The sequence below is a fragment of the Arachis duranensis genome, chromosome 1 (assembly GCF_000817695.3).
Source record: "Arachis duranensis cultivar V14167 chromosome 1, aradu.V14167.gnm2.J7QH, whole genome shotgun sequence".
Lineage (NCBI taxonomy): Eukaryota > Viridiplantae > Streptophyta > Magnoliopsida > Fabales > Fabaceae > Arachis > Arachis duranensis.
In genome coordinates this window covers 11,760,359-11,783,714 of record NC_029772.3, presented here as the reverse complement: position 1 = coordinate 11,783,714, position 23,356 = coordinate 11,760,359, and the positions used below count along the sequence as shown (strand labels likewise).

At 33.4% G+C, this 23,356-nt stretch overlaps 1 protein-coding gene across 1 annotated transcript; it reads left to right on the top strand.

The window, feature by feature from the left end:
* Nucleotides 1–117: 117 nt before the first annotated feature.
* On the top strand, nt 118–7,714 carry LOC127746777 (diacylglycerol O-acyltransferase 2D-like). Its single transcript, XM_052261090.1, has 9 exons — nt 118–306; nt 1,130–1,204; nt 3,975–4,060; nt 4,507–4,613; nt 4,699–4,854; nt 5,245–5,331; nt 5,510–5,607; nt 7,039–7,126; nt 7,340–7,714. Exons 1-9 carry the CDS (start codon nt 125–127, stop codon nt 7,439–7,441), a joined length of 981 nt encoding a protein of 326 aa, XP_052117050.1. The 5' UTR covers nt 118–124; the 3' UTR covers nt 7,442–7,714.
* The last annotated feature ends 15,642 nt before the right edge of the window (nt 7,715–23,356 follow it).

The window sequence follows — 23,356 nt, the reverse complement described above, 5'->3', positions numbered from 1 at the left end:
AGGGTAAGAGAGGCAACATCAATCTTTAAATCTAATTAATTGATGTAGGGTAGAAATGATAGTTGATATTGTACTAAAACATTATAAATTAAACAAAACACATATTATAGATAGAGCGAGAAACATGGCAGAGGAGAAGGTGTTCAGATCCAATGAAGTGTTCGCCGGCGATGTGTCTTCTTGCAATAAGTTATTGAAAGGCCTAAAAACAACTGTGGCATTGGCATTGTGGTTGGGACCTATTCACTTCAATGGTGCCTTCTCCCTCTTCTCACTTTTTTTCCTCCCTCTCTCAAAGGCACTCTTGTGAGTTTCCATCTCTCTCGTCTTCCTCTCACTCTCACATATACATTGTCTTAAAACAAAATCTTACATGGAAATACGAATATGGTTTTGGGTTTTTTAATGTGTACAAATAATAAAATATAAAAATAAAAGCTTAATTATCCTTTAATCTTTTCAACTTAGGCATCTTAGAGAGGACTATTATTAGTATGTTCGTAAGAAATTAATTTGTCAAATTTTGATAGATAAGTTTATTATTTTTAAATTAAGGGCTATTTTATTCTTCAATTTGTATGAATATAATAAGGCCGTGTTTGTTTCTGAGAATAAGATAATATACTGAAAATAAGATATAAATGACAAAGACATTTATATTCTATTTGATGATAAAGTAAATCAAATTGTAAAAATTTAATTTATTTTTATTTTTCTATTCAAAAAATTTAAGATGAAAAAATTAATAATAAAAAATATAATTATAAAATTAACAATAATAATGAAAGAAAAAATAAAAAATAAGTTATATTTTTTATTAGTATTTATGTGTTTTTCTTATTAGAATAAACATAAAATACATTAATTTAGTGTCTCTAAATACAATGTTTCTATTCATCCAATTTAATTCTTTGTCACAGTCTCATTTTCATAAACAAATGCAACAAGAGAGTTTCAAAGAAAGAGGCAAACAAATTAATTTCCAAATATTTTAGAAGGCTATTTTCATGTGGCTATATTTTCAAAGAGTGATTTAATTCCTTTTTTTTCTTTATTTCTGTTACTAACTATTAATATTTTTTCTAAAAAAATAACATTAAGAAAAAAAATCTTTTACATTGTATAACAGGAGATTTGCTTTGCTGTTTGTGTTTGTGGTGATTCCTACCAATGAAAAGAGTAAATTTGGTCGAACATTGTCCAGGTTAGTGGTTACCTTGTTGGATTTCTATTTTTGTTTATGGAATATTTTTTATCCCGTTATTAAAGAAAATTTCATTCTCTAAGCTGTTTGATGATTTGATGAACTAGAAGGGATTAAGAGAGAAAAATAAGTTCTTTTCGTTTTGAAAAGAATGAAAAATCCCTTCAACAAATATTTGTTGAATTATTATACCTTATATACTATGTACTCCTTGTGTACTGTACTCCCACTAAAAAATTACAACAAATAAACTTACATCTACTATTGGTAAAAAATAAATTAGTAACACTCTTCCGCAAGTTAGAATTGTATAAATCTAACCATTTTAACATAGAAACATCAGTAAGAAAAGGACCCAGTGGCATAGTTTTGGTAAGAAAATCAGCAAGTTGGTCTTTGGAACGAACTAGCATAAGATGAATGAGACTAGACAAATATTTTTCACGAATAAAATTATAATCTACTTCAATATGTTTGGTTCTTTATGAAAGATGGAATTACTAGCGATCTGAATGGCTGACTGGTTGTCTAGAATAGAGTGATAGACTTTTGAAACGATAAACTAATAAAATTCATTAAGAAAGATAACCAACTAGCTTCACAAGTGGCAACAACAAGAGACCTATATTCAACTTATACAGAGGACTTGGCAATGGTGGTGTGATTCTTACTCTTTCGGCTAACGAGAGAGTTTCTAAGTATGAAAACGGAACGACGAGTATCGGCACAAGTAGCCCAGTCAACATCAGCAAATCCGGTGAGATGCAGATTAGAAGTAAAGGAGAAGAATAGACCAATTGCAAGTCTGCTTTTTAAATATTGGAGTACGCAAAAAGGAGCCTGTAGGTGAGAAGTGGTTGCACAGTTCAAAAACTGGCTCAAACGTCCCACAGCATAAGAGATATCAGGTCTAGTATTTGTGAGGTAAAGGAGTCGATCGGTAATGTTGTCCGTTAAAATGGTACCTGATTCCTTCGAGAGTTTCTAACTATAATCAAATGGGGTGGAGAGAGACTTACAATCTAGATAACCAAAATCTTTGAGAAGGTCTATGACGTACTCTAGGCTGATAAATGTGAATTCTAGAGTTAGAGCGTGCTACTTCCATTCCCAAGAAGTACTTGAGATCACCAATATCTTTTATTTTGAATTTGTCATCCAAAATTTACTTGATGAAATTGATTTCGTGAATGTCATTCCCGGTTAAAACTAAGTCATCAACATATACTAAAATGGCAGTGAACTTTTCAGATTGTTTCTTGATGAAGAGGGAATCATAAAAAAATTGCTTATAACCATATAGAGACTTTTGTAATTTACAAACCAAACCTGGTTATGATACAGCCAAACCGGGTGGTATCTTCATATAAATTTTCTTGTCCAAATCTCCATGAAGAAAAGCAGTATTGACCTCCAACTGTTTCTTTGTCGGTTGCTAATGCTAACATTACTCATAGAGTAATCATTTTGACAACTGGACTAAAAGTGTCACCATAATCCACTCCTTGTACTTGAGTGAATCCTTTTGCAACTAGCCTCATTTGTGCCTTTCTATGCTGCCATCGGGATTGAATTTTACCAAAAAAATCCATTTGCAACCCACAGCCTTCTTGCCTTTTGGGAGTTGAGTGAGACATCAAGTTATGCTCTAATCTAGAACTGTCAACTCAGCTTGTATTGCCTTTCTCCAACATTCATGTGTAGCTGCTTCCTCAGAAGTACTAGGTTCTGGATTTGAGGTGATGGCTAGAGAAAAGGACTTATATTTTGGGGTTAGTTTATCATATGATAAGTATTGTGAGATAAGATATAAAGAGTTAGAGTTGATAAAGTTGCTAGAGTGAGTTGCGTGGGTTATCATACAATGGTAGTCCTTTAAATAAGCAAATGATTTTTTTACTCTTTCATATTTTCTAGTGATGCAGTAATGTGTGATGTTGTAGTTTTGTGATGCAGGTGCATTGTTATAGTGTGTGGTGTGGTAATGAGTGCAATGATGTGTGAGAAAATTGGTGAGTGAATTGAGCTTGAGAAATATTGATTTGAATATGTGAGTGTGGTATATGTGGGTGGTGGAAAATGATGTGTGGGTGGTGTATCATATTGAAAAAGATCAATGTATTGTGGAGTACGAGTGGGTAGCACAGGAATGTCAGTGTAGTGGAATATGAAAATGGAAAATGAGTTTCATAGAAAGTTACATGGCTAGATATAAAAATTTCTTTTCATTTTAAATTAATAAGAAAGAATCTTGCGAAATAGTCTCTCATCAAACTCTATTGGAAGAGTTTGAAGGAAGAGATAAGGAGAGAGAAAAGGAAATGTAGAAAGAAAAATTAGGAAAATGAAGAAAATGGCAAAATTGGCGACGATTGGATCTCAATTCACAATTTTTTTAATTTGATTCAAAGCTTGGTTGCTCTCCGCATTCACCACACTATAAAGAAAATCTCATGGCCTAAGTTGTTCAAGTTGTGATGATAATTTGATAAACCAAAAGAGATTAAGAGAGGAAAATAAGTTCTTCTCATTTTGAAAAGAATGAAAAAAATTTTTAAAAAATATTTTTTTATTACACGTTATATACTATGTACTCTTTATATACTGTACTCCCACTAAAAAAATTACAACAAATAAATCTACATCTATTATTGATAAAAAAAAATAAATTAAGTAACAGTTATAAAAGAAAAATAAAACACAAACCAGTTATTAACTAACCAAATATAAACCTTGTTTTTTGTTTCTATTTTTATTTTCTATTTTTCAGGTTTATATGCAAACATGCTTGCAGTTATTTTCCCGTGACACTTCATGTAGAGGATATAAAGGCCTTCAATCCTAATCGTGCTTATGGTTTGAACCAAACTACTCTTGATTAAATTTTAGATTATAAATACTATGCTTAATTACTTGATAGTATAACATTTTTATATACCTACAAAGTATATATTTCTTGTGTTCTTCGTTTCATTTAAAATTAAATTGTGAGGTGTTTCCGGGAGAAAAAGCTAAGGTTCATTCAAAATAGTGGGCGGATGCATAGAGTGTGGAATAACATAACATTTTATTTACATTCAAAAATAAATTTCTATTTTTAAAATATGTTCATGACGATAAATTTATCAAAAAATACTTAATCACATTAAACTTATAATATATGAGCTCATGCTAATTAATTGTAGACTAGATTGAATTTTAATTATGATTAAGATTTTGTTATTCTATATTATTAAAATACATTATTATTTTTGTGAATGAAATCATTTTGTCATTTTATGGCCCTATATATTAATGTGCAGTTTTTGGTTATGAACCACATTCAATTTTGTCGAATGGCATTATTGCACTAACAAGCAGCACAGGTCTCATACCTCTTCCTAAGATAAAAGTTCTTGCAAGCAGTGTGGTAAGCTTTTTTTCTACTTGAGAATTTAATTATTTTTTTGTAATGATTATCATTAATAAGTATATAATTTTAAAATTTTATGTAGATATTTTATATACCATTTTTGAGACACATATGGACTTGGTTGGGTTTTACATCAGTGTCGAAGAAAAATTTTCTGTCGCTATTGGATTCTGGCTATAGTTGCATTCTTGTGCCTGGTGGATGGCGAGAAATCTCTCTCATGGAGTATAGTTCTGAGGTCCATTTAATTTCTTCCTTCATTTCTATATAATTATTCATATATCAAAAGTTATCATTAGTTTTTTAATCAAATTATTTTATTATTATTATTATGAATAAATTAATTAGAGAAAAAATTAATACCCCCTAAATATTTGTAAATATGACAAATATTTTAAAACCTTTAAAAATGCAAATGGAATAAATATTATAAAACAAATGAAGTATTAATGTTTTCTATGTATGTGTTTGTATTTAAATTTATTGTGTTGCATTATCCTATTTCTAGTATTGGATAAGATGGACTGACGGAATCATTGAAGAAGATTTAATTACTATTTTCATTTATGATTTAATTATAAAAAGAAATTTTTGGTTCATATTAAAAAATTTATTTTGTATTTTATAGGTTATCTTTCTTAAGGAAAGAAGAGGATTTGTCCGCGTAGCAATGGAGAAGGGCAAACCTCTTGTTCCAGTTTTCTGCTTTGGGCAGGTAATTTCATGGGTCTATATTATTCCTTTTAATACTTCATGCTTTTCATTTTAACTAACCACAATTTCTCTTTTGATGCAATGGTGCTATATATAGTCAGATATCTATAATTGGTGGAAACCAAATTGGAAGTTGATTCTCAATTTTGCAAGGGCCATCAAATTCCCCATATATATAGTCAGATATCTATAATTGGTGGAAACCAAATTGGAAGTTGATTCTCAATTTTGCAAGGGCCATCAAATTCCCCGCAATATTTTTTTGGGGAATTTTCGGGTTTGTGTTTATTTTTTATGTCAATGTACCTCTTGGATAATTAGAATTTTGGATAGAAATGATTGAAGGTGGTGTATAAATAAAAAGGTGAAAAACTCACGTGCAGTTGTCTTTACGTAAAGTTAATAGTTAAGAACGGTTAGATGATTTGATAAATTTAACTAAATTATGATCTAATGATTCTTAATTATCACTTTACATAGACTGTGTATGTGAGTTTCTACCAAATATGGTTAGAATCCATGAATTTATCTAAAGAATTATTACAACAGTAATTAAGCTGTGTTTGTTTTCAGAGACAGGACAGAACATGATATTGAGATAGAGATAATAGGACGAAAACACTAAAAATGATTGTTTGTGTATTGTGTTTGGATACGATGTACAAGACACTAATGTAATGTCCAGTATTATGTTTGGATACACATGGATAACACTAAAATATTATATGAAATTACTAAAATAATCATATAATTCCAAATTTTCTACATTAAGTACAAACTAATTTAATAGAAAATGAGAGTACATAAGCAGATGAAACTTGAAAAAATGTTTGAAGAGACAAAAAATTTTAATAAAAAAAAATATAATAGTATTTATATTAAAATAAAAATTATAAATATATTTATTTTATTTTTAAATTTATTATTAATATGTAGGAATACATATGGTTAAGATTAACAAAAAAAATAGATCTGAGTTTGATTAATAAAAAATTTTGTTTAGGTTAATAAGTCAAATTAATTTTAAATAAAAAATTACTTTTAAAAAAGAATCCATTTTTACATAAAAAAATTTAATTTTTGCACATAAAAATCTATTTTTATTTAGAAGACCAATTTTTTTAATCTAAAAACTGATTTTTCTTTAAATTAATAAAATAAATTACAACTTATAAATTATTTTTTAGCATTTTAAAAGATCAATTTTATCTTTAATAATATTTATCTTTCAAAAGTTTCAAAACTAATTATAGGAAAAATAAGAAGGGATAATAGTGGAATAATAAAAAATATCTATAGACAAAAAAGAAAATAAAATTTATAAAAAAGTCCGTGTCCACTCTTCTAAATCCCGTGTCCATCATTGTCCTTTATAAAAGAGTTGACACAAAAATATAAAAAACTGTCTCGAAGACAATGTGTTCTGTGTCTATGTCTCTGCTTCCAAACACATTTTAAATATGTACTGTCCATGTCTCTGTGTCCTGACTCTGAAAACAAACACTACCTTATAGATTATGACGGTTTTCAACCATTGCTAAACGGTTTAGTGACGCTTGGACTTAAATTGCTGCTAAACGATTTAGTTAATATTATATTGCATCTTTTGAGAAAATATTTTTTTTATAGAATATAATTAACCCAAGTAATTTTTCATTTTTGAGGCTGAGAAAATATAATTTTAGCACAAGTCCTCTTTTCTATTCAGGTCTCCAATACCATTCAAACGTCCAATGTATGTTGTGGTAGGTAAACCTATTGAGGTCAACAAAAATCCAGAACCAACCATGGAGGAGGTATGTACTATATATATACTCCTAATTTTAAATTTTATGTTAGTTTTAGAAAGAAAAGAAAAAGGTAATGCGTTATTCAAAGAACTGTATATATCTTCTTTTTCATACATTTTTTTTCTATATAATAGATATTTTGAGAAATTAGAACTTTTAGTCTTCCAACAATATTTTATTCTACTTGAACACTAACACTAGATGGAAAATAAATTTTAGGTTGGCAAAGTACATAGTCAGTTTATTGAAGCACTTGAAGATCTTTTTGAACGGTACAAAACTCAAGCTGGGTATCCAAACCTTTCGTTGAAAATTGTTTGATTACAAATAAGGCCATGCATGAATATGATCGTGTATGTGTATTCCTTATTTCATGTTTCTTAATGTAATAAATTTATCAGTTAAGTAGTTATCTTGTGTTTTCCGTTTTGGGAATTCATCTCAATAATTATGTCACTCTCTATTATTGTAAAGTGTTCCTCGCTCTTTTTTTTATGGGAAGTGTTCCTCGCTCTTTATAATTAAGGAACACTACAATTACCAGATATAGTAACTCATATTGTGTCATCCAATAATATCATTCACATTCAGTTTTATACTTTGTTCATTCTTTGAATCTTCATTTTGTACTTTGGTTTCGTTCTTAATTAAGTAAGACCCTTTTGTTACGGATAAAAGTTGAATATATCTAAAGTATTATCGTTAAGACTTTGGATTTATTTGGTGAACCTTCACAAAAAATTATTTTTAAGTAATTTTTTTTAAAAGATCTTATAAAAAAATAAAAATAATTTTATTTTTAGATATCTTATATAAATATATTTTTTTGTTTAGTAATTATGTTCAGGTAGAATAATATAAAAATATTTTTTTTGTTTATTTATATTATCTTAGAACATTTTTTTGAAGTAAAAAAATATTTTAAAAAAGATATAAATTATAGTTTTTTAAAAAAATATAATACTTTTACTTTTATTATTAAAATTTTATCAAAACACAATAAAAAAATTATTAAAAAAAATATTTTTCTAACTTAATATTTGACACTCAAACAAGCACTTCATCAACAATATTATGACACCTATACAGTGAAAACTTGAGGGGAAATAATAATATAAAAATGAAATAATTAAATGGTAATCAGTGGCTAAAAGAAAGGGGTTGAATCTTAGTTTTTTTTTTGCAGAATATTACTTTTACTTTTTTAATAAGACTTCGGGAGATATTTTCACTTTTGTCTCGTGATGAGTTGAGAGACATATTTTTTAATTTTGTCTCCTAAGTACCAGAAACAGAAAAAAGCATAGAAGAAAAAATGACACCAGATATATCCTGATTCAGCTACTAGGTGCAATGTAGCCTACATCCAGTCTCCATCACAATAATGATAAAATTTTGCTATCTTTTTCAAGATTACAAACACCAATTCTTCCCTATGATCTACCTAATCCTATCAAGGACAAATTCAAATTCTAACCCAATCCAAAAGAATTCCCACAGGATCATGACACAAAACAGAAAGATGTACAAAGCAAACCTGAGACATCTTATGGCTTTTTCTCTAATTTTGCTCACTGCTATTTTTCTCTCATTGACTTTTTCTTACAAACCTTACCATGTTTGTCTTTTTTACCATGAGACTCAGACAGACAAAACTAAAAAAAAGAAATACTATATGAACAACATGAAGGAGAAGAACTCTAATAGCTTGGGTAGCTATGAGAGTGAACTCTGTGCTTTTTACTTACTCTCATTGTCTCAACCCTTGGCCATTCACCCTTAATATAGAGGGGTGAAGCTTCCAAAGTTGAAACTGGTTCAGCCTTCACAGCATCTTCTTCTCCAACATCAGAGTACCAGCGGCTTCAACAAAGAGGAGAAAGAGAGAGCGCCGAATCTGTTGCATGCATGTCACCAGATCCCTCTCATCCTTTTTCTTCTAACTTCTTCAATCTAGGCCATTGAACTTGACTTTGACCCCAAGTTTTGATTCTGATTGTTGATGTGGTTCTGACCCATGTAGGCTTCACGTTCTTCATGGTTACCTCTTTCATGCATGAGACCTTGAAGCTTTCTTATTTGATCTTCGGTGAAGCACAAATGATGAAATAAACTTTTTTATGTGCTTTGACCGAGAGAATAGCTACGGTTTGTAGCCTTCTTTTCTTCACTTTGATTTGGCAAAAACTTTTTTGCCTTTCTTCAAAATCTTATCTCTGAACCTTCCATTTTCTTCTTTCTTTTTCTTGGATGAACACAAGATGTGACCGAAGAAAGAGAGAGGAGAGAAAAGAGAGAAACTTTCGATGGAAGCTTTTAATGAAATTAAATCAAATTGAATTTCAAGTTCCAATTACCAAGAGATGGAGTAACCGAAATTTGCTTTGAGAACCTTGGGTTTCTTTCTTTGATTCATCAATTTTAGTCCATGGGCTTGTGATTTGGACTTGTCTATTCTTCTTTAGTCTCAAGGTTCTGCCACTTTGTGAAATAACTTTTGCACAGGACTGAATTTATTTAATGATTAAGTTGGGCTTGTTTAACCTGGGCCACTATGAAAATTAAGTTGCTTTCCTGCACACTCACTAAATTCATCAAACAAACAATTGGAAACAATTTATTAAATACTTTTTAATAATATTTGTTTATCATATTAATTTAATATAAGTTTTTCAAACTCAACAATCTCTCCCTTGATGACAAACATTTTTAAAATTGAATTGAAAATATTAAGATAGAGTACTTCCCTTTGAAGATTCACAGATTTCTCTCCCATTCTTATGTTCAATAAACTCCCCCTTAATGTGTGCCTGATTAACCAAACATTTATAGAAGCATTGCCTGTATATATACTCCAAAAAGTTTTTAAAGGATGATTAAAATTTCAAAAATTGGAGCTTTTTAATACAGAGCCATTTTTCCACAAGTCAAAGCATACAGAACTATTTAAGAACAAGGGTTAATGACGCTCCATAAGCCAGACAGTCCGTATACATTTGAGCAAAAAATATTTTTGTCAAAACAATCAAAGCTCAAAACTGAAATCAATCCATTAAAATAGAGTGCTCAAAACAGAGCAAAATCAGAGCATTAATAAGAGCCAATAACAGAGCAGTAAAAAATAGAGCATCAATAATAAAAACAGAACATCAATAGTGAAATAGAAAACTGTTTCAATTCAGTCCCTTTTCTCCCCCTTTTATCATCAAGGAGGGACACCTGCAAGTAAAATAGATCAAACAATGTAGTCCAAAATGATAAGTCATGCTTAACAGGGAAGTAGTGCCAAAGTTAAGTTAGTTACAGTCTTCCAACATAAACTAAAGTGCAATATATAAATGAAAATAGTTTCATCAGAGAGAGCAAAATAAGGAGCAATCAGTGTCAGCAGCAGAGAGCAAACTAGGCATCAGAGGTCTCTTCATCAGATTCCAGAACATCATCTTCTTTCTCAGAAGAAGCCATGTCCTCATCAACTGAATCCAAATACTTTAAGAGCAAGTTTACCCGTTCATGAGATTTTAGCCAAGCCTTTTCATTTTGCAATGCAAGCTTTTTAGCTTTTTTGTTGAATTTCACCATTTGCTTGGACATGGTAGCAAATTCCAAGAGAACATCTTTAACCATTCTAGAGAAGAGATATTTGTAGGAATCAGATGTTCTAGCAACAGAGGGAGATAGAAGACTTTCATCCTCACTTTCAGACACAACTGAAGCCTTAGTGTCTTTTGCCTTTTTACCTTTAGCTTGGTCCGGTATACCACCACTTTTGATTGTGGATACTTTGTTCTCCACAGGCTCATTAATTAAATCAACATTAAAATACTCAAACAAACAAGTAAAAAACATACAATAGGACAAGGTACTCTTTTTATCACTTATTACACAATTTCACATATGACGAATCATGGCGGGCTGGCGGGCTAAGCCCGCCAAAGCTCCTCTTTTTTTTTTACTATTAACTACTAAGTAATATATATAATTTCACAGCCATATTAATAAATTTATAATTTCTAATGGCATAAAAAATTATATTTTTTATATTCACAAACATTAAAGTCTTTGTAATTATAAATATCTAATAAATATATTTATAAAACATTAAAGTCTTTGTAATTATAAATATCTAATAAATATAATTATAAACCAAATTTTCATTCAAAATATAAGTATAAATATTCTCTCCAAAGCAAAATAAACATAATCCAAAACATAATTATAAATATTGTCTCAAAAATAACATAAACATAATTCAAAACACTCAATTTTTATCTTCATACTCTTGTAAGTTAGGTTGGGGGAAGTTAGGTTTTAGGAAAAAAATTGCAAAAATACCCCCTCACTAAAAAAAACCTTAGCTCGGCAGGGAAGCCCGCCCCGCCCCGCCAAAGCCCGCCAAAACCCGCGGTTTAAGCGGTGCAGGTTAGGCGGGCTTTTGCTATTTGGCGGTCCCGATTTTCCAGTCCAGCCCGCCTTTTTTGGCGGGTTACGCGGGCCGGCCTGGCGAGTTTAGGCCCGTTTGCCACCCTTAGATAGCATAGAGTATGAAAGTATTATAGACAGTTACTCTCTTGTATGACCCGCTCTGTGGTGTGATAACATGAGTGATGATACGGTGCAGAAGAGCCCTAACAGGTCCTAGGGCTTTGTGTGTAGGAGTAGTACCATCCATAAAAGAGAAGTTTTCACATATACGAGCTAGGGCAACTTAATGGAAAATTCCAACATGATTATCCCACTTTCCAGACATATATGCCTTGACCCTTGTATCATCATACCCCAGGACAACACTTAGGGTTTCAGTACTCAAGGTAAAATTGTGTTTTTGACAAAATAATGGATCTCGCCTTTATGAAGAATCATATTTGCATAAAATTCACACACCAAGTTTGGGTAAACTGGTTTTCAAATTTTGAAAATAGGAGACCATTTCAAATCATGAAAGTTTGATTTAAAGTAAATTCCTTTCTCAGATAAGGCTTTAAGATCAACAACAAAAGATGCACAGAAATTGCGATTTGCGAGAACTTGAGTGTGAAACTCATAAGCCGCACAAGATATAAAACGATAGAGATCAAAATGAGAATGAGATTTACCATATTTCTGTTTGAATTCCAGAGAATCAAGGTTAGGGGACTCCCTTGTGTCATGAAAAACAGAGCATTTTGGTCCTCGATAAGGATGTTGAGAAAGAGCCGAATGGCCAGTGGGATGAGGAGTGGACCGGCGAGGAGGAATAAAAGAGTAAGAGGAGGGGCTTCCCCATCATGCATGGGTTTCTTACCTTTTGCTCTTTTATTATGGGAAGAGGTAGTCTTCTTACAAGCCGAAGAACTCTTTTGATGAATGACCTTCCTTACCATGGATTCTGATGAATGGGATGAACGAGAAGAAGAAGAATGGGAATGTATATGTATGTGAGTGTGTGACTGTGGTTGCTTGGGGAGAGACTGGTTTTTGGAAGAAAAGTATGCTCCGGTGCTTCTTCTAGTGGCTATCTTCTTTCTCATTTGAAGAAAAAATGGAAGAAGGAAAGATAGAGAATGACGAAGAGGAGAAGTGGTGGAAAGAGATTAGGAGTGAATAACCACCATTAATGCATAGTAGAAACTTTCTCTTTTAAAACAAATGCAATTAATGAAACAGTTTTCAAAACAAATTTATTTAAATTTTAAAAACATGGTAACCGAAAAGACTAGTCATGAGTGAAAGGATATAACTGACATGACTAAGAATGGAATGAAGAGACTGCTCATGGAGATTTTAAAATCAAAAGAAATTTAAACAATAAAAAATTTATGATTTATAATAATGAGTCCATATCATATGAACAAGATTTGTCTTACATAGGCCCAAAAGGTGGTTAGTGCAAGCTTCAGCCCATTTCTCCATTTTACAAACTAGAAGTTTCTAGGCTTTGTACAAGTCTTCCTTTGAAGATTTCATCACTTGTCCAGTTTTGTCTCTGATGAGCGGATAATTCATACGCTTTTTGGCATTGTTTTTAGGTAGTTTTTAGTAGGATCTAGCTAAATTTAGGGATGTTTTCATTAGTTTTTATGCTAAATTCACATTTCTGGACTTTACTATGAGTTTATGTGTTTTTCTATAATTTCAGGTAATTTCTAGCTGGAATTGAGGGACCTGATCAAAACTCTGATAGAAGGCTGACAAAGGACTGCTGATGCTGTTGGATTCTGACCTCCCTGCACTCAAAATGGATTTTCTGGAGCTACATAACTCCAAATGGCACAATCTAAACGGCGTTAGAAAGTAGACATCCAGAGCTTTCCAGAAATATATAATAGTTTATACTTTATTCGAGATTAGATGACGCAAATTGGCACTCAACGCCAGTTCCATGATGCATTCTGGAGTCAAAAGCCAGAAACACGTCATAAACCAGAGTTGAATACCAAAAACACGTTACAACTTAGCGTTCAACTCCAAAAGAAGCCTCTGCACGTGTAAAGCTCAATCTCAGCCCAAGCACACACCAAGTGGGCCCCAGAAGTAGATTTCTGCATTAATTACCTATTTCTGTAAACCCTAGTAGCTAATCTAGTATAAATAAGACATTTTATTATTGTATTAGACATCTTGGATTGTATTTTTGATCCTGTGATCACATTTTGGGGGCTGGCCATTCGGCCATGCCTGGACCTTCATCACTTATGTATTTTCAACGGTGGAGTCTATACACATACACCATAGATTAAGGGGTGTGGAGCTCTGCTGTACCTCGAGTTTCAATGCAATTACTACTATTTTCTATTCAATTCAGTCTATTCCTGTTCTAAGATATTCGTTGCACTTCACCATGATGAATGTGATGATTCGTGACACTCATCATCATTCTCACCTATGAACGCGTGACTGACAACTACCTCCGTTCTACCTTAGACCGAGCGCATATCTCTTGGATTCCTTAATCAAAATCTTTGTGGTATAAACTAGAATTGATGGCAGCATTGATGAGAATCCAGAAAGTCTAAACCTTGTCTGTGATATTCCGAGTAGGATTCAAGGATTGAATAACTGTGACGAGCTTCAAACTCGCGATTGTTGGGCGTGATGACAAACGCAAAAGAATCAATAGATTCTATTCCGACATGATCAAGAACCGACAGATGATTAGCCGTGCCGGGATAGAACATTTGGACCTTTTTCACTGAGAGAATGGGATGTAGCCGTTGACAACGGTGATGCCCTACATACAGCTTGCCATGGAAAGGAGTAAGAAAGATTGAAAGTATGAAAGCAGTATGTTGCAGAGATCCAAAAGGAACACAGCATCTCCATATACTTATCTGAAATTCTTACCAATGATTTACATAAGTATTTCTATCTTTATTTTCTATTTATTTATTATTATTATTCGAAAACTCCATAACCATTTATTATTCGCCTAACTGAGATCTACAAGATGACCATAGCTTACTTCATACCAACAATCTCCGTGGGATCGACCCTTACTCACGTAAGGTTTATTACTTGGACGACCCAGTACACTTGCTGGTTAGTTGTGCGAAGTTGTGAAGAAAGTGCTGAGTTAGTAGATGCGCATACCAAGTTGAATGCCATTGTTAGAGATCACAATTTCGTGCACCAAGTTTTTGGCGCCATTGTCGGGGATTGTTCGAGTATGGACAACTGATGGTTCATATTGTTGCTTAGATTAGGTAATTTTCTTTTTGTTTTATTTTCAAAAAAATTTCAAAAAAAAAATTTCCCTTTGTTTTCGAAAATTATTCTAAATTTTTAAGAATGAATTCTAGAGTTTCATGGTAACATGTTGAAGCCTGGCTGGCTATAAAGCCAGATCCAAATTCTTTTGGATTGAGGCTTCCACTTGTCAACATAAAAGGCATGTATATGGAGTTGGATGAAGTTTCAGCTATTGCATGCCTGATTTATATCTTAAAGCTGGCTGGCTATTAAGCCATGTCCAACCCTTGAATTGGAGCTTTAGTCTAACATTGAAAGATTCCTGGAATTCTTATTAAAAAATTTTTGAATTTCTTATTTTCTTTTTCCTATAAAATTTCGAAAAATAAAAGAAAATATACAAAAAACTTATAAAATCATAAAAACCAAAAATATTTTGTGATTCTTGTTTGAGTCTTGTGTTATGTTTTAAGTTTGGTGTCATTTGCATATTCATCTTGTTCTTGCATTTTTCGAAAAATCATGCATTCATAGTGTTTTTTATGATCTTCAAGTTGTTTTTGGTAAGTCCTCTTGTTTTATCTTGATATTTTCTTGTTCTATGTTTTTTGTTGTTTTCCATATGCCTTTTTGCATTCATAGTGTCTAAGCATTGAGAATTTCTAAGTTTGGTGTCTTGCATGTTTTTCTTTTTTTGAAAATTTTTCAAAAATAAGTCTTGATGTTCATCTTGATCTTCAAAGTGTTCTTGGTGTTCATCTTGACATTCATAGTGTTCTTGCATGCATCATGTATTTTGATTCATAATTTTCATGTTGTAAGTCATTTTTGTTGTTTTTCTCTCTCATCATTAAAAATTCAAAAATCAAAATAATATATCTTTTCCTTTTTTCTCTCATAAATTTCAAAAATTTGAGTTGACTTAGTCAAAAAAATTTTAAAACTTAACTATTTCTCATAAGTTAAGTCAAATTTTCAAATTTAAAAATCTTATCTTTTCAAAACTTTTTCAAAAATCAAATCTTTTTCATTTTTTCTTACTATTTTTCGAAAAAATTTAATTTGAATTTTAAAATCTTTTTCTTATCTTTAATTCATGATTTTCAAAAACTTTACTAACAATTAATGAGATTGATTCAAAAATTTGAAGTTTGTTACTTTCTTGTTAAGAAATGTTCAATCTTTAAATTCTAGAATCATATCTTTTAGTTTCTTGTTAGTCAAATAATCAAATTTTAATTTTAAAAAATCAATTCTTTTTCAAAATATCTTTTTCAAAATTTTATCTTTTTCAAAAATTTGATTTCAAAATATCTTCCAACTTCTTATCTTTTCAAAATTAAATTTCAAATATTTTTCAACTAACTAGTTGACTCTTTGTTTGTTTAACTATATCTTATCTTTTTCAAAACCACCTAACTAATTTTAGCTCTCTAATTTTCGAAAATTACCTCCCTCTTTTTTAAAATTCTTTTAATTAACTAATTGTTTTAAATTTTAATTTTAATTTTATTTCTTCTCTTAATTTTCGAAAATCACTAACCCTTTTTTAAAATTAATTTTTGAATTCTCTCCCTCTCATCTTCTTTTATTTATTTATTTATTTACTAACACTTTTCTTCATCTCAAGAATCTGAACCTATCTTCACTCTTGTGTTTGGATTATTACCTTTTCCTTCTTCTATTTCTTTCTTCTTCTACTAACATAAAGGAATCTCTCTACTATGGTAAAAAGGATCCCTATTATTATTTTCTGTTCCCTTCTTTTTTATATGAGCAGGAGCAGGGACAAGAATATTCTTGTTGAGGCAGATCCTGAACCTGAAAGGACTCTGAAGAGGAAACTAAGAGAAGCTAACAACAGTCCAGAGACAACCTTACAGAAATTTTCGAAAAGGAAGAGGAGATGGCAGCTGAAAATAATAATGCAAGGAGGATGCTTGGTGACTATACTACACCAACTTCCAAATTTGATGGAAGAAGCAATTCAATCCCTGCCATTGGAGCAAACAATTTTGAGCTGAAACCTCAACTAGTTGCTCTACTGCAACAGAACTGCAAGTTCCATGGACTTCCATCAGAAGATCCCTACCAATTTTTAACTGAGTTCTTGCATATCTGTGAGACTGTTAAGACTAATGGAGTAGATCCTGAAGTCTACAGGCTCATGCTTTCCCCTTTGCTGTAAGAGACAGAGCTAGAATATGGTTGGATTCACAACCTAAAGATAGCCTAGACTCCTGGGATAAGCTGGTCGTGGCCTTCTTGGCTAAGTTCTTTCCTCCTCAAAAGCTGAGCAAGCTTAGAGTGGATGTTCAGACTTTCAAATAAAAAGATGATGAATCCCTCTATGAAGCTTGGGAAAGATACAAGCAGATGACTAAAAGGTGTCCTTCTGACATGCTTTCAGAGTGGACCATTCTGGATATATTCTATTATGGTCTATCTGAGTTCTCCAAAATGTCATTGGACCATTCTGCAGGTGGATCCATTCACCTAAAGAAAACGTCTGCAGAAGCTCAAGAACTTATTGACATGGTTACAAATAACCAGTTCATGTACACTTCTGAGAGAAATTCCATGAACAATGGGACGCCTCAAAAGAAGGGAGTTCTTGAAATTGATGCTCTGAATGCCATATTGGCTTAGAACAAAATGTTGACTCAGTAAGTCAACATGATTTCTCAAAGTCTGAATGGATGGCAAAATGCATCCAACAGTACTAAAGAGGCATCTTCTGAAGAAGAAGCTTATGATCCTGAGAACCCTGCAATGGCAGAGGTAAATTACATGGGTGAACCTTAGGGAAACACCTATAATTTCTCCTGGAGAAATCATCCAAATTTCTCATGGAAGGATCAACAAAAGCCTCAACAAGGATTTAATAATGGTGGAAGAAATAGGCTCAGAAATAGCAAGCCTTATCCATCATCTTCTCAGCAACAGATAGAGAATTCTGAGCAGAGCACCTCTAACTTAGCAAACTTAGTCTCTGATCTGTCTAAGGCCACTTTAAGTTTCATGAGTGAAACAAGGTCCTCCATTAGAAATCTGGAGGCACAAGTGGGCCAGTTGAGTAAAAAAATCATTGAAACTCCTCCTAGTACTCTCCCAAGTGAAGAGAATCCAAAAAGAGAGTGCAAGGCCATTGACATAATCAACATGGCCGAACCTAGAGAGGAAGGAGAGGACGTGAATCCCAATGAGGAAGACCTCATGGGACGTCTCTCAAGCAAGAAGGAGTTCCCTATTGAGGACCTAAAGGAATCTGAGGCTTATAGAGACCATAGAGATTCCATTAAACCTCCTTTTGCCATTCATGAGCTCTGAAGACTATTCTTCCTCTGAAGAGGATGAAAATGTAAATGGAGAGCAAGTTGCTCAATATCTAGGAGCCATCATGAAGCTGAATGCCAAATTGTTTGGTAATGAGACTTGGGAAGGTGAACCTCCCTTGCTCATTAATGAACTAGATAAATGGATTCACCAAACTTTATCTCAAAAGAGACAAGATCCTGGCAAATTCTTAATAATCTTTACCATAGGCACCATGACCTTTGAGAAGGCTCTGTGTGACCTAGGGTCAGGCATAAATCTTATGCCACTCTCTGTAATGGAGAAGCTGGGGATCATTGAGGTACAGCCTGCCATATTCTCATTGTAAATGGCAGACAAGTCAGTAAGACAAGCTTATGGATTGGTAGAGGACATGTTAGTGAAGGTTAAAGGCCTTTACATCTCTGCTGATTTCATAATCTTAGACACTAGGAAGGAGGAGGATGAATGCATCATCCTTGGAAGACCTTTCCTAGCCACAGCAGGAGCTGTGATAGATGTTAACAGAGGAGAATTAGTCTTTCAATTGAATGGGGACTATCTTGTGTTTAAGATCCAAGGGTGTTCTTCTGTAACAATGGAGAGGAAGCATGAAAAGCTTCTCTCAGTGCAGAGTCAAACAAAGCCCCCACAATAAAATTCTGAGTTTGGTGTTGAGAGGCCACAGCCAAACTCTAAATTTGGTGTTGAATCCCCACATCCAAACTCTAAGTATGGTGTTGGGAGTCTACAACATTGACCTGATCACCTGTGAGACTCCATGAGAGCCCACTGTCAAGCTATTGACATTAAAGAAGTGCTTATTGGGAGGCAACCCAATTTTTATTTATCTAATTTTATTTTTCCCTTATTATTCTTTTATGTCTTATTAGGTTCATGATCATGTGGAGTCACAAAATAAATACTAAAATTAAAAACAGAATAAAAAATAGCAGAAGAAAAAGTACACCCTGGAGGAAGGGCTTACTGGCGTTTAAACACTAGTAAGGAGCATCTGGCTGGCGTTCAACGCCAGAACAGAGCATGGATCTGGTATTGAATGCCAGAAACAAGCAGCATCCTGGCGTTTAAATGCCAGGAATACACCCTGAGGAAAGCTGGCGCTGAACGCCAGAAACATGCTGCAAATGGGCGTTGAACGCCCAAAACAAGTATGAAGCTGGCATTCAACGCCAGAAACAAGCATCAATTTGGCGTTGAACGCCAGGATTGTATGCAAAGGGCATTTTACGTGCCTCATTAGTGCAGGGATGAAAATCCTTGACACCTCAGGATCTGTGGACCCCACAGGATCTGTGGACCCCACAGGATCCCCACCTACCTCAACTCACCTTCTCTCTTCTTCACCAATCACCTCAATCTCTCTTCCCCATCACCTCTTCACCACTCACATCCATCCATCCTTTCCCACCCAATCCCACCCATATGGCCAAAACATACCCATCTCTCCCTCTCCTCCATATCTTCTTCTTCTTCTATTCTTTCTTTTTTTGCTCGAGGGCGAGCAACATTCTAAGTTTGGTGTGGTAAAAGCATAGCTTTTTTGTTTTTCCATAACCATTGATGGCACCTAAGGCCAGAGAAACCTCAAGAAAGAGGAAAGGGAAGGCAATCGCTTCCACCTCTGAGTCATGGGAAATGGAAAAATTCATCTCAAGAGTCCACAACTCAGTAGTAAAGCATTTGACTGCACATCAAGAGAGCCACTCATGAACCTCAACAAGAGCATGAGGAATTCCCTCATCAAGAAATCCCTGAGATACCTCAGGGGATACATTTTCCTCCACACAATTATTGGGAGCAACTAAGGATAGGAGCACCAAAATCACTAGGGATCAAGCCACGAAGGCAAGGAAGAGACATAGAGGAGCTCAAAGTACTATTGGTCCTTCAAGAAGGCGCCACCCTCACTAAGGTGGACTCATTCCTTAACTTCCTTGTTCTTAATTCTCTGTTTTTCGATTTTATGCTATATGTTTGTCTATGTTTTATGTCTTTATTACATGATCATTAGTATTTAGTAACTATGTCTTAAGGCTATGAATAATTCCATGAATCCTTCACCTCTCTTAAATGAAAAATGTTTTTAATGTAAAAGAACAAGAAGTACAAGAGTTTCAAAATTGTCCTTGAAATTAGTTTAATTATATTGATGTGGTGACAATACTTTTTGTTTTCTAAATGAATGCTTGAACAGTGCATAGTTTTGATCTTGTTGTTTATGAATGTTAAAATTGTTGGCTCTTGAAAGAATGATGAACAAAGAGAAATGTTACTGATAATCTGAAAAATCATAAATTTGATTCTTGAAGCAAGAAAAAGCAGTGAATAGCAAAAGCTTGTGAAAAAAAAGTGGCGAGAAAAAAAATAAATAGAAAGAAAAAGAAAAAGCAAGCAGAAAAAGCCAATAGCCCTTAAAACCAAAAGGCAAGGGTAAAAAGGATCCAAGGCTTTGAGCATCAATGGATAGGAGGGCCCAAGGAAATAAAATCCAGGCCTAAGCGGCTAAATCAAGCTGTCCTTGACCATGTGCTTGTGGCATGCAAGTCCAAGTAAAAAGATTGAGACTGAGTGGTTAAAGTCGTGATCCAAAGTAAAAAGAGTGTGCTTAAGAACCATGGACACCTCTAACTTGAGACTTTAGCAAAGCTGAGTCACAATCTGAAAAGGTTCACCCAGTCATGTGTCTGTGGCATTTATGTATCCGGTGGTAATACTGGAAAACAAACTCATAAAAGTAGCTGTGTTCAAGAATCAACAAACTTAACTAGGAGAATCAATAACACTATCTAAAATTCTAAGTTCCTATAGATGCCAATCATTCTAAACTTCAAAGGATAAAATGGGATGCCAAAACTGTTCAGAAGCAAAAAGCTACAAGTCCCGCTCATCTAATTAGAACTAATATTCATTTATATTTTGAGATTTATAGTATATTCTCTTCTTTTTATCCTATTTGATTTTTAGTTGCATGGGGACAAGCAACAATTCAAGTTTGGGGTTGTGATGAGCGGATAATTTATACGCTTTTTGGCATTATTTTTAGGTAGATTTTAGTAGGATCTAGCTACTTTTAGGGATGCTTTCATTAGTTTTTATGCTAAATTCACATTTCTGGAATTTACTATGAGTTTGTTTGTTTTTTTGTGATTTCAGGTAATTTCTGGCTGGAATTGAGGGACCTGAGCAAAACTCTGATAGAAGGCTGACAAAGGATTGCTGATGCTGTTGGATTCTAACCTCCCTGCACTCGAAATGGATTTTCTGGAGCTACAGAACTCCAAATGGCGCCCTCTCAACGTTGTTGGAAAGTAGACATCCAGAGCTTTCCAGCAATATATAATAATCCATACTTTATTCGAGATTAGATGACGCAAACTGGCGCTCAACGCCAGTTCCATGCTGTATTTTGGAGTCAAACGCCAGAAACACGTCACGAACCAAAGTTGAACGCCAAAAACACGTTACAACTTGGCGTTCAACTCCAAAAGAAGTCTCTGCATGTGTAAAGCTCAAGCTCAGCCCAAGCACACACCAAGTAGGACCCAGAAGTGGATTTCTACATTAATTACCTATTTTTGTAAACCCTAGTAGCTAATCTAGTATAAATAAGACATTTTATTATTGTATTAGACATCTGATAAATCACTATTTTATGGTTTATCTTGTGCTCAATTGAGTAATTTTTATCAACTTTTTACCCACTTATTCATACTATTTGCATGGTTTTATATTTGCCTTCCTAATTATGTGCTTTGATTGAAAACATGCTTCTTTGGCTTTTATTTCCTTTTATTTAATCCTCTCTTATTACCATTAGATGCCTTGATATGTGTGTTAAGTGATTTCAGGAATTACAGGGCAGGAATGGCTTAGAGGATGGAAAGGAAGCATGCAAAAGTGGAAGGAATACAAGAAGTTGAAGGAACTGCAAAGCTGTCAGCCTGACCCTCTCGCACTAAAACGATCATAACTTGAGCTACAGAGGTTCAAATGATGCGGTTCCACTTGCGTTGGAAAGCTAACGTCCGGGGCTTCGATTTGATATATAATTCCATATAGTGTCCATACAGTTAAGCAACACGAACGCACGCTCCACGCGGACGCATCGCATCTGCGAATCTCATTCCGCGCGGACGCGTGGATGACGCCTCCGCGTCACTTTGCCGCGACCTGTACGGACCATATTTCACAATTAGCGATTTCTGGGCTGTTTCTGATCCAGTTTTCAGCCCGGAGAACACAAATTAGAGGCTATAAAGTGGGGGAAAGCATCCATTCATAATCATGCTTTCATTACTCACAATTTTAGGTTTTAGATGTAGTTTTTTAGTGAAGGAGGTTCTCTCCTCTCTCTTAGGTTTTAGGATTAGGATTTCTTTTCAATTCAGGATTATTTTATCTTCATCAGGTTCAATAATTTATGTTTCTCTTCTACTTTTATTTACTCTGATATTTTTATTTGTGTTTGATTGATGTTGCCCAATTGGCTTATGATATTGTCCATGTTAGAATTGACATTTTTATTTAATATAATTTGAGGTATTTCAAATTTATATGTTATAGATGTTTTGGCTTTATCCAAATTATTTTCATTCAAGTAGATTTTATTCCCTTTTGGCTTTGGTTAATTAATTGGTAACTCTTGAGTTGTCAAACTCATTGTTGACTGAAAATTGGGATCCTTCAAGAATTAATTCGAGTTCCAATAACTCTACCTTTCCCAAGGAAAGACTAGGACCTGAGGAATTAAAATCAATTCATCCACTTGACTTACCTTCATAGTTAGAGGTTGACTTAGTGGGAGAAAAATCCAATTCTCATCACAATTGATAAGGATAACTAGGATAGGAATTCCAGTTTCTCATACCTTGCTAAAAGTCTATTTTACAGTTATTTGTTTATTTTACTTGCCATTTAAATTACTTGTTCCTCATCTTCAAAACCCCAATTTACAATCTTCATAACCAATAATAAGAACATACCTCCCTGCAATTCCTTGAGAAGATGACCCGAGGTTTAAATACTTCGGTTATCAATTTATTTAGGGGTTTGTTACTTGTGACAACCAAACCGTTTGTAAGAAAGGTTGATTGCTTGGTTTAGTAACTATACTTACAACGAGAGTTTACCATAACTTCTAAACCATCAATCTTCAGTTCTTCAAAAATGGCGCCGTTGCCGGGGAATTGCAAACGTGTGCCTTATTATTGGTTATTGTAAATATTTTTC